Source organism: Gopherus evgoodei, chromosome 4 (assembly GCF_007399415.2).
Source record: "Gopherus evgoodei ecotype Sinaloan lineage chromosome 4, rGopEvg1_v1.p, whole genome shotgun sequence".
In the NCBI taxonomy this organism is placed as follows: Eukaryota; Metazoa; Chordata; order Testudines; family Testudinidae; genus Gopherus; species Gopherus evgoodei.
Window position 1 is genome coordinate 86,959,257 of NC_044325.1, and position 12,996 is coordinate 86,972,252.

At 43.7% G+C, this 12,996-nt stretch overlaps 1 protein-coding gene across 4 annotated transcripts in view; it reads right to left on the reverse strand.

The window, feature by feature from the left end:
- The window catches only part of PPFIA1 (PTPRF interacting protein alpha 1), a 90,632-nt gene that overhangs the window by 19,363 nt on the left and 58,273 nt on the right, over positions 1–12,996 (reverse strand). For all 4 annotated transcript variants that reach the window (XM_030560109.1, XM_030560111.1, XM_030560112.1 and 1 more), the window contains 2 exons: positions 2,792–2,873; positions 2,464–2,664 (listed from right to left, as the gene is read on the reverse strand). In XM_030560109.1, coding sequence (XP_030415969.1) covers positions 2,464–2,664; positions 2,792–2,873 — 283 coding nt within the window. The remainder of the gene's footprint in view (positions 1–2,463; positions 2,665–2,791; positions 2,874–12,996) is intronic.

Consider the following 12,996-nt stretch of genomic DNA (forward strand, 5'->3'; position numbering starts at 1 on the left):
TTTGTAATTCTGCACATTTAAAAGTATTCTTGAACTTTTTTTTAGTCACTATTTTCAGCGAGGAGTGATACTAATCTACTAAATGTCATATGTATTTTGCTAAAATTATTAACAATACCTATAAAGCAGTTTCTTCAATAGCCACTTGCTCTCTGTTCAAACCCAAAATATTTCCAGAAATATTTCCCTACACAGTAGTCAGAATGATCATGCAGACAAAGATCCATAACACTCCCATATGGGTAAATAGACCATTTGGTGAGATATGAATATAGGATGAGACCTACATAAGTTTTAGCATAATTATAAATTTGAGAATTTGATTTTGGTTATATAAACAAAGACAAATTTTTATTATTATTGAAAGAAATTTTTCCACATCTGCATAAGCCCACTAAGTAAGGAAGTACCACCAAAAGAACCCATTCCCTAATAGAAAAGACATTCTACTTTACAAAACATTGCTACATTATGGAAAAGGTATGAAAAAACATAATACTTTAAAAGCCATAATATTTAAAACTAACTATATTGATTTATTTTCTGGAGAATTTTTCTCCTAAGTTACTAACATTTGCATTAACATATTTTGTCTCATGCTTATGAACTCATCCCATTATGGCATAATGATCTGTCAAAATTCTTTGACTTGAGATTAAACAAACAAGGCATCAGCAACAACAACAAAAAAGGTTTGTTTTTGCGCAATATCTCTAGCAACATAAAAAGGGGAATGCGAACAAATCAGACTATCCTTTATCTAGGATTTTTTTCCAATATTCTCTAAGAGAAGTCATTGCCTCTCAGTAACAGTACATGACAGAATACAATTATATCAATTAAACCCTCTCCTTTTACTGGAATGTCTCACGCAACTATAGAAATACTTTAAATTATGCAAAGTAACTCGAATGTTTTTAAACCATGGCAGTTCTCCAGCAAAATTCAGAGCGAATATGCAACATGCCAATTACAAGCCCCAATACTGCCACTGGCTAAATGCAGGTGTACTACTATGTCCACATGGAACCCATAAAATCACAGACAGTTTCTCATGGCAATACTCACAATTCATGATCAATAAGGCTACTTTTTAATCATGGGTATTTTTAGTAAAAGTCATGGACAGGTCACAGGCAGTAAACAAACATTCATAACTGTTCATAACTTTCGCTAAAAATACCTGTGACTAAAACTTGGGCGGGAGCGGTCCGGGGCACTGTGGGTGCTGGAAGAGGTGGCCCGGGACACCTGCTGGTTCTGGGGTGCGGCATGCGGCCCGGGAGCGGGACCCCTGCTGGTGCTGGGGGGGGGAGGGAGGTTGGCAGGGGCTCCCTACACAGCTCTGCGTCCCTGCAGCTCTGCATGCTGCTCCCACCACAAGCGCCGGCTACTGCACTCCCATTGGCTGGGAACTGCAGCTAATGGGAGCTGTGGGCACAGGCAGCATGGAGCTCCTCCCTGCGCCCAGGGCCTCCACTGCCTAGGAGCAGTAGGGCAATGCCAGTGGGAGCCGAGGACCCCTCGAACACGAGGTAAGTGCTCCCCCATCCTGCCCCAGGCCTCCCCCACACACCCAAACTGCCCTTAAGCCAGCACCAGCTGCTGCAGAAGTCTTGGAATCCATTACTTCCATGACAGACTCGCAGCCTTAATGATCAATTATACTAAGATGCTGCCATTGCTCAGAATTCCTATCACCCATTCAGCTGACTTAATTTCTCTCTGACAGCAACTTACTCGATCTGTTACCAATTCTAAAATGAAGTCTTTAATTTACAACAGTTATACAGCGCTATCTCGATATAATGCCACACGATATAACATAAAATTGGATACAACGCTGTAAAGCAGTGCTCCGGGGGGACAGCGCACTCCAGTGGATCAAAGCAAGTTCAATATAACACAGTTTCACCTATAACGCAGAAAGACTTTTTTGGCTCTCAAGGATAGTGTTATATCGAGGAAGAGGTGTATATATGTATGTTATAGTCTTTAATCAAAAAATTATACAATATACACCTGGCAAATTATACCTATTCTTAATATTTCCATCATTTAAAATAGACTGTCATGTTGAAATGAATAATAGCTAATCCTTCCCTAAACAAAAAATCAATTGACATCTTCGCTTAACTCTGCAGTAACATAGTGTCTGCTTTACAATATTCAAGTTTTTAGCAGTGAAGTAAGATCTATTATAAGCTAATATGATGTTATTCCACACGAGTTTTTTGGAAACAAAGTCTCCTCTTTTTAAACTGTTATGTGGCCCTTTGCAATTTAATGTACATTTCTGAAAATTTCTCTTAAAACTCAAATTTCCCACCCACAATATTCTTCAATTAGAATTCTGGAGTCTGCTGAATTTCTGTATTTAACAGAGCAGAGAAAAAATGTTTGATGTTGTTTCAGTAGTGATTTCCCTCCCACTAGTTAAGTTACTTCTAATTTTTTTCTTACCGTTCTTGACGTAGGAGGGGCAGATGGACTTGTTAGTGACATGATCTCTTGAATGGCAAGCCTCAGTTTCAACCTGTGCAGAGGATTACTGATTCCAATTTCACGCTGTATTTCCGTATCAGACAAGGCAGACATGATGGCACCACTTTTCACATTTGCTCGGCAAGCGGCCACATACCATGCTGGCATCCCTACCCATAACTGGCAAATAGAAAATATATGTCAGTAGTATATGTAAATATATGTTTCTTCAAATCTTCAAGTTACTAAAAACACTACAAGTCTCCCGTGTATAGGTACCCTTGTGTTTTAAAATAGGATGACTTACCTCTAGCCACACCACCACAGTAGGTCCATCCCATTGTGCAAAAGGCAGACCTTGCCTTCTAGCTTCCTCAAGCAACTCATGTCTAAAATTATAAAAACAGTCATTAAATGAAGAGACAGTAATATTGAAATAATCATTTAACTCTATGTTTCATTTATTTAACACTTGTATTTTATTTCCTTTATCCAGCTTTCCTCCTTTAACAATCTTACAGACACTGTAAGATACCTGAAAAGAGGACAGGGCCATAGCAAATGTGGCATGGCATATTCAGTGTAAAATTTCAGTATGGTAGAAATGCTAAGTCTTTCTTTTTTGGAACCAGAAAATGCTCTGTGCCAGGGGTTTGCAAACAGCGCCAAATGGTTGTGTTCACCCTGCCCATTTACCATGTTGTTAAATGAGAGGGGACTCCCATGTAATTTGGAGGGGGATTGGTAGAAAAGGTTGAGAACCATCAATCTATGCTGGTGAGAGGCTGATTAAAACAGACACCACTTACTGCTTATGCAGCAAATTTGCTATTATTCAGTGAATTAATATGCTTTACAACTATTACAACATATTGCTTTGTCATAGGAACCCTCTGTAAACACTAATTAAAAAAGTTCCACTAGGCTTTCTATAGAATATCTGACATACTCTCCAAACCCTCTCTTCCCCACTTATTTATACCCCCTCATCCTCCGCAGGGAAAATTAAGCTTATACAATCTCACTCATATCTGAAAACAGAACTTGGACTAACATGTTTGGCTTTTTGGATTTTAATATACATGCACAGCATTAAAATATTATTGGACAGGGACTCTTTAATGGCTTCTAAATTAAAGAAATTATAATAAATATTGTTGAAACCTACAACAAAGAAATACATTTCAGACATCTTAAGCAACTGCATTCTGCACCAGATGGAATTTATACAAGGCCTTTTGAAGTTCAGTTTTGTCCATTAAGCTACCAGGATTTGCCCGCTTGCAGTGAACAAAGACTAAGGCTGAAGTATGGGCAGTACAATCCCAACTATTTGCATTACAGTATGCATGTAGTTACTGTACACATTATAAAAGCAGTTGAAGAGGTCCCAAAGAAGATGGTCAAAACCTGCTTGTGTCACAATTAGACCCAAGTACACAGGTAAATGAGAACTTGCATTATGTGGCATTTATACCATGCAACAGTATTTGTATGTTATAGTTAATTAAAGGTAAGAGAAAAATTCAACAAAAAATAAATTTAGACTGACAGCATGATTTTGTGCACTGGCAGTATACTTTTAAACAGCCAAAGTTAGAGCTAGCTAATTGGATGAATTTTGTAACGTGTTTCAGTTTTGCTTTTTCTTCTTCCTCATTGTTCCATCCAGCTTATATATCTGGACCAGTTATTCTCACGAATGAATTTCCACAATTTTTTTAAATACTACAGTCACCAAGAACTTACTTTACTAATCCAGCTCCATCTCTGGTACAGTATTCCATTAAAAATATAGATGCACAACAAGATACTGAATCCTTGGCTACATACTCATGATCTCTTTCCATTTAAGTTAATAGGTGTTCATCAAAAGTGAACAACGTCCACACCTATAATACTGAATGATTCTAGTCTTAAGGAATTGTCAAAATTAGGAAGTCTTAGAATGCAACAGCCACAAGATTACTGTAGTACAACTACGGCTCTGCAATGTAACAATTATGGTCGGGGTACAGAAAAGCCTTATATTTTATTCATATATATCAAAGTGTCAACACTTTGAGAAATAAAGAAATTAGCCAGTCGTTGGTGATCAACAGACAGATCATTGATTTTATTGTTTCGCCTATAGTTTTTTGTAGGTGAATGTACTGGTCCAGGAAAGATTTAATGCTCAACTGAAGTCCCAACTAAACAATAGTAATAAGGTTGAGAATAACCGTGACGGCAAAAAACAAGTACTCATCCAGAAAATGAACACCTAAAGATGACAAGTTATTTTCCCTACTGCCACGTAATCCACAACTCACAACCCATCACCTGTCTGCACTCAATTTTGCATATGGGTTTGCAAATTTTAAGGAGCGAGGTCAAAATAAATTTCCACGAAATTACAAAATTCCATTGCCTATGCAAGGAATCAATTTCCAATACTCTTGTATTATTTTGTTACTTATAGAGTATGAAAAAGCATTAACAGTGCAGTGGTAAAGATGCTAAAAATGGGTAGCAAAACTGGTGTCATTCACAGAGTGGAGAGGTGACATATGCAACACAATAAAAAATAATGCACATTAAGCAAGAAAAAACATGAAGTGGGATAAAGCACAATAGTCAACCTTGCAAATGGACAACCACAGCAACACTGAAAAATTTAGTAGTAATAAACAGCTTTCCAAAACAGAGTTAAAATTGTTAGATCATATTAAGTAAGGTTGTATAGTTTTATAATTTAAATGAAGTACTGAAATTCACATTATGAACATTCACAGCATGCAGTGTAAGATAAATGGCTTTGTTTTTGTCATTGGCCTTAAATACTGTTAACAAGTTTTCACTATAAATGCTTCAGCAGAACATTTCACTGCCTAATATAGAAACATCACCTCTTGTAAAAACATACATTTAATTTGCTGAACAATTAAGGTTTTTAATACATCATTAAAATCAAAGCAAGTTTCCAAACAAATTTCTCACACATCCACAACAATCCTAATAAATTAAATATAAACTTACCCTGATTTTGCACTACCACATCAAATGGTAATAATAAGGAAATAAAACAATGAAGGAAAAATGTAAAACTACAATTAAACTGAACTCATAACACAAATATAGAAACAAACAGAATGAAATACTGTAATACTGTAATTCAGTTCTTTAAACATAGGATTGTTAATAGAGTCTTCAAATAAAAAGGCAACAATGCCTGTTGCAAACATGTTTGAGATTGTGTATACAGAAACAAACAAAAAAAGACATGAAGTGATACACAACGTAAGCACAAAGAAACCTTTTTAGTCACTGCTGCTACAGTAACATTAGGTTTCAGAAAGTATGAAATTCTTAATCTTTTTAATAAAAGCTACCTAAATATTGTTGATTTTCTACACAGCGTATGGACTCTTACTGAGTCACTCAGATACTCTTCACTGTGTACATGTTTTTGAAATTGAGCAATTACCCTTGAGAATTTGCTCTGACACGATCCTTTTCACGTTTATGATCATTCCCATTGAGGAGGCGATGGATTTTCTCTAGTTATTTCTAACACATTTTTGCTTCCTATGTTCAGTGCACTTTGGCAAGCTTTTGGAATGGATTGATAAAAGTATAGTACTATGATCTGAAAAATGCTAGATTAGGGTTACCAACTTTCTGACTGCAGAAAACTGAACACACTTGCCCCACCCGCTGTTTCTTCCCTGAGGCCCCGCCCCCACTCACTCCATCCCCCCCTCCCTTCCTCACTCGTTCATTTTCACTGGGATCAGCAGGGGGCTGGAGTGTGGGAGGAGGTCAGGACTCTGGCTATGGGTGAGGGCTCCAGGTTTGGACCAGAAATGAGGGGTATGGTGTGCAAGAGGGGGCTCTGGCCTGGGGTAGGGTTGTAGGAGAATGTAAGGGCTCTGGGCTGGGTGTGTGCACTCCAGGGTGGGTCCAGAAATGAGGGATTCAGGGTGAGGGGGTAGGGGGAGGAATCTCCAGGCTGAGGCTTGAGATAAAGGGCGGGGGGCTCCAACTGAGAGTGCAGCCTCTGGTGCGGGGCAGGGACGAGGGGGCTAGGGCCAAGGGTTCAGAGTGCAGCAGGGGTGCAGGATCTGTGAGGGAGTTTGGGTGAAGGAGGGGTCAGGACTGGAGTGGGGGGGAGGGTGCGGCAGGGGATGCAGGTTCTGGGAGGGAATTTGGGTGCAGGAAGGAGCTCAGGGCTGGGGTACGGGCTTTGAGTGGCGCTTACCTCAGGCGGCCCCCAGAAGTGGCTGGCATTTCCCTGCTCCAGCTTCTAGGTGGTGTGGCTGGGCAGCTCTGCACTCTGCCCCCACCCTGAGAGCTGGCTCCGCAGCTCCCATTGGCTGGGAACTGCAGCCAATGGGAGCTTTGGGGCCGGGACAGCATGCGGAGGCCCTGTGGCCACACATTTGCCTAGGAGTCAGAGGAAAATACTGGCCACTTCCAGGAGCCACGTGGAGTCAGGGCAGACAGGGATCTGCTTTAGCCCCGCTGACCGGATTTTTAACAGCAGCCACCAGGATCACTTTTCGACCAGGCATTTCAGTTCAAAACCAAACAACTGGCAACCATATGTTAGATCCCTACTCAGACAAGACTGAAGAGTCCTACACTTTGCCCTATGGGGCAGTAAAAGTAAAGAAAATGTACATTTTTGCTACATATTTACACCAGAATAACAAGGCTTTTATGGCAGCCTATGCCTTTTTGGTAATACTCTTTACATTTTGAAATTTACTATGAAAAACTCATCACATTGATCAGTAAGCACATATCATCAATGTGTCCACTGAGTGTACGGGACTAGGAATCAGAGATTTTGAAATCCTACATTTTGATCTTGGGAAAGCCACAATTTCCAACTCAGATTTGTCATTTGTAAATTATAACTGGATATGTAACACCTGATAAACATCATGGGATTGCTTGAAGGATTAGTTAGATTATGTTTGTAACATACTTGCAAATGTGGGTGAATATTTTCAAAATAAATCAGTAAGTGGATAACACCCAATAATCTGAATTGAATATAGTTTTCAGCAATGGTAGCAAAATTTCGAAAGACAGTTGCTGACCCCTGAGCTAGGTTAACATTTCCCTTTCAAGAAAGTAGAGATAATATCTGAAAACTCCATAAACTATTGAAATCATTAGAACAGAATTTAGTCACAAGGCGGGATTCCATGTGTCAGCAATTGCAGGAGCAACAGTTCTGTGTGTCGTTACAGTCAAAATATATTACCAGTATTCAAGGTTTTAAAATAAAAATGTTGCCAATTTTCTTGGCAATTAACCATACATTTCTTTTATTTGGTACTGGATTTAAGAGCATATTTTCAGCACTAAAGGAGTCATTTTCATTTAAAAAGGAAACTCTAATGTGCTTGCTTCTTGCACATTCATTACCTAATCTTCCTGAAGCTGAAGCAAGATATCCATAATTGACCTCAAATCAATTTAGCTTAGTTTCTGACACAGAGGAAAATGATAGTTGGGTGGATTAAAAATAATACTACTATTGATATGGAAAGAATAGATGTTCTTGTTTTTGCAATGAACAATATGACGACAGCCAACTAGTATCTTATTAAGAGGGTGAGTGGGAAGGACTCAAACAAATCATAATTCTGCCAACCTATTCAAGTTTTCAATAGTATGTTATTCTGCGAGTTAAATATCTAGCCACAGATTACTACCATGAAAGATCTCGTCTGCCTTCTGCACTCATGGACTTTGCTACTTCTCTGCTGCCTGGTTCATTTTGGAACACCACAAGATATAGTACATCTTTAAAAGCAGAACAAGGTACACAAATTTTTCTGCTTTAATACTTATTGGAAAGATTCCAAAACTAGGAAAAAAATTACTGCTGTTTAAAATATGTCACTTAAAAGAGCACATCTACACTTCGAACTGGAGGTGTAATCTCCAGCTCAAGGAGACATAACCATGTTAGCTCAATGCTCTAAAAAAAGACGGTTACTCACTTTTGTAACTGTTCTTCGAGATGCGTTGCTCATATCCATTCCAGTTAGGTGTGTGCAAGCCGTGTGCACGTTTGTCGGAAGATTTTTACTCTAGCAACACAAGGTGGGTCGGCTGGGCGCCCCCTGGAGTGGCGCCATATATATACCCCTCCCGACCCAACCGCCCCTCAGTTCCTTCTTGCCAGTTACTAAGACAGTGCGGAAGGAGGGCAGGTTTGGAATGGATATGAACAACAAATCTCGAAGAACAACAGTTACAAAGATGAGTAACCATCTTTTCTTCTTTGAGTGCTTGCTCATATCCATTCCAGTTAGGTGATTCCCAAGCCTTACCTAGGCGGTGGGGTCGGAGTGAGATGTGGCAGAATGCAAAACTGCTGAGCCAAAGGCTGCATCATCTCTTGACTATTGAACCAGTGCATAATGCGAAGCAAAGATGTGGACCGAGGACCAGGTAGATGCGCGACATATCTCCTGGATAGGTACACGAGCCAGGAAGGCGGCAGATGAAACCTGAGCCCTGGTAGAATGCACGGTGACATGGCTTGGGGAAATATGAGCCAAATCATAATAAATGCGGATGCACGCCATCACCCAAGATGAGATCCTCTGAGAGGAAACAGGTAGGCCTTTCATTAGGTCTGCTACTGCGACAAAGAGTTGGGGCGTTTTACGAAACGGTTTTGTCCGCTCAATATAAAATGTGAGCGCTCTATGGACGTCCAGAGAGTGCAATTGTTGCTCCCGTTGCGTTGTGTGGGGCTTCAGGAAGAAGACCGGGAGAAAGATGTCCTGGTTAACATGAAAGGCCGAAACCATTTTAAGGAGGAAAGCCGGGTGTGGTCGCAACTGCACCTTGTCCTTGTGGAACACAGTGTACGGTGGATCCACCGTAAGAGCCGTAAGCTTGGAGACTCATCTGGCCGATGTAATGGCTACGAGGAAAGCTGTCTTCCAAGACAGATATATAGTAGCGAGCAGGTTGCTAACGGCTCGAATGGGGGAGACATAAGTCTGGTTAAAACCAGGTTGAGGTTCCAGGTGGAGCTGGGTGGCGTATTTGAAGGTATAAGCACTCCAAGCCTTGAGGAACCTCGAAACCATAGGGTGTGAGAACACGGAACGACCACCTTCGCCTGGGTGGAAGGTAGAGATGGCTGCCAAGTGTACCCTCAGTGATGATACTGCTAGACCCTGCTGTTTGAGAGACCAGAGTTAGTCCAAAATAGAGGGGGTCGAGACCTCAGTGGGAGTAAGATTAAGCGTTTCCCACCAGCAGGAGAAATGCTTCCACTTGGCCATGTACGTTGACCGGGTGGAAGGCTTCCTGCTACCCAGGAGAACTTGTTGTACTGATTCAAAGCAACGTAACTGACTGGTTTAGCCATGCAGTAGCCACACCGTGAGGTGAAGAGCCTGCAGGTCCGGTGGCGAAGCCTGCCGTGGTCCTGAGTTATGAGGTCTGGGTGAAGTGGCAGGGTAATTGGGTTGGCTATCGACAGGTAGAGCAACGTGGCGTACCAGTGCTGCCTGGGCCACGCTGGAGCGATCATGATGATGCACGCTCTGTCCCTGCGGAGTTTCAGCAGGACCTTGTGAACCAGCGGGAACGGTGGGAAGGCAAAATGGAGCTGGCTCTTCCACGGCATCAGGAAAGCATCCGAGATCGATCCCGGGGAGAGACCTTGGGAGGAGCAGAATATCTGGCATTTCCTGTTCTCACAGGAAGCGGACAGGTCTATGTGGGGAAATCTCCACTTCTGGAAAACAGAATGCATAACATCCGGGCAGATCGACCACTCGTGAGACAGGAAAGACCTGCTGAGTCGATCCGCCAGGGTGTTCCGAACGCCTGGGAGAAAGGACGCTACCAAATCTATCGAGTGGGCTATGCAAAAGACCCAGAGTTGGATGGTCTCCTGACAAAGGGGGGAGGACCGTGTCCCTCCCTGTTTATTTATGTAGTACATGGCCGTTGTGTTGTCTGTAAACACAGACACAACGGCCTCGCAACTGTTGCTGGAATGCCTGGCACGCCAGGTGGACAGCTTTCACTTCTCGGACATTTATGTGTAATGCCAGCTCCTGAGAAGACCAAAGGCCTTGAGTACGAAGGTGACCGAGGTGAGCACCCCAGCTTAGAGATGATGCGTCCGTCGTCAGGGACATTGAGGGTTGGGGTGGATGGAACGGCATCCCTGCACACACCAGGGAGGGAGTTAGCCACCATTCTAGGGAGCCTAGGGTGCTCTGGGGAATGGTGACTATTGTGTCTATTGGGTCCCTGCCTGGGCGGTATACCGAGTTGAGCCAAACTTGGAGAGGACGGAGGCGGAGCTTGGCATGTTTGGTTACAAACGTGCAGGCAGCCATGTGACCCAGGAGACCGAGACAAGTGCAAGCTGAGGTTGTCGGGACATTCTGTAGACCTCGGATGATTGTTGCCATCGCCTGAAACCACGGCTGTGGTAAGCAGGCTCTGGCTAGATTGGAGTCCAGGATAGCTCCTATGAAGTCTAACCTCTGCGTGGGAACCAGAGTGGATTTTTCTATATTGATCATCAGGCCTAGATGTGAATAGGTCCTTGACGATGCTCATATGCTGAGTGACTTGTGTCTCAGAGGCCCCTTGGATAAGCCAATCGTCCAGATACAGAAAAACGTGTATCCGACGTTGGCGGAGGTAGGTGGCTACACTTTGTAAATGCCCTTGGGGCTGCAGAAAGGCCAAATGGCAGGACTGTAAACTGGAAATGCTGACGGTTGGCTACAAAGTGGAGGTATCTCCTGCGCAGAGGAAAGATAGTGATGTGAAAGTATGCGTCCTTCATATCGAGGGCGGCATACCAGTCTCCAGGATCCAAGGACAGGATAATGGTCCCCAGAGATACCATGAGGAACTTCAACTTTATCATAAACTGGTTGAGTCCTCGCAGGTCTAGGATAGGTCTGAGACCTCCCTTCGACTTGGGGATTAGGAAATAATGGGAGTAAAACCCCTTGCCCTTTTCATCCATCGGTACCTCCTCTATAGCTCCTATGGCGAGGAGCGTCTGCACTTCTTGTAAGATGAATTGCTCGTGAGAGAGGTCCCTGAAGAGGGACAGGGTTGGAGGGAGGGAGGGCGGTGCTGAAATAAATTGGAGGTGGTACCCATACTCCACCGTGCGTAGGACCCAGCGTTCTGTAGTTAACTGGGACCATGTTGGGAAGAAGTAGGACAGATGGTTGGAGAAGGGAGGAGAGGGATCTTGGCCTGTAACTGGTACGCCACCCTCGGGCGCACCTTCAAAAGTTCGTCTTTGGTCCTGGTGGTGGTTTCAAGGGACCTTCATTTTGACCCCATTGGGGTCCTGATGGTCGTCTGCGACCACCTCGGCCGCGCCACCTGCCAAAGTCCTGTCTTTGTCTAGGCACAGAGTATGGGCGGTGATGCTGGGGACAGAAAGGCCTGTGTTGGGTCACCAGAATATGCATGCCGAGAGAGCGCATTATGACCCTGTTGTCCTTCAGGCTTTGCAGCCTGGGGTCAGTCTTTTCTGAGAATAGGCCTTTACTATCAAATGGTAAGTCCTGAATGGTATACTGCAGCTCCGGTGGGAGGTTTGAAACCTGAAGCCATGAGATGCACCTCATGGCAACACCCGAGTCCAGAGTCCTGGCTGCTGAGTCTGCTGCATCCAACGAGGCCTGGAGGGAAGTTCTGGCCACCTTTTTCCCTTCCTCCAAGAGGGCAGTGAACTCTTGGCAAGAGTCTTGAGGGAGAAGCTCCATAAACTTACCCACCGCCACCCAGGTGTTATAATTATAGCAGCTAAGCAAGGCTTGTTGATTTGCCACCCGGAGCTGTAGGGCCCCTGCCTAGTACACCTTGCGGCCGAGTAGGTCCATTTGCCTAGCCTCCTTTGATTTCGGGGCTGGCGCCTGCTCGCCGTGGCATTCCCTCTCATTAACGGACTGGATGACTAGTGACCAGGGAGGAGGGTGGACATACAAGTACTCATACCCTTTAGAGGGCACCATATATTTACGCTCGACTCCCCTGGCCGCAGGAGGGATAGAGGCTGGGGACTGCCATATAGTATCGGCATTCACCTGGATGGTTCGAATAAATGGTAGGGCCACTCTAGTGAGGGCATCCGCCGATAGAATGTCCACTACCAGGTCCTCTACCTCCGGGACCTCCTCCATCTAGAGATTCATATTGAGTGCTACCTTAGGAGGTCTTGATGGGCTCTCAGGTTGATTGGAGGAGGGCTCTGCCACCGCCTCATCTTGAGAAGAGGAAGAAGACATGCCAGCAACGAGTGGGTCCTGGGTGGCCCGTTGCTCTTGGGCAATCTCCTGCTCCTGCTCCAGAGGAACCTGGGAGACCGGTGGGTGAACTGGGGCTTCCTCCACAGCAGTCGGAGGGGGACGGCTAACCGTCGCCTCTGGCACTTGGTGCTCTGATGAGACAGAGCGGGACGGAATTACTGGTACACTTTGGGCCTGGTGGTACGCCCAAGGTGTC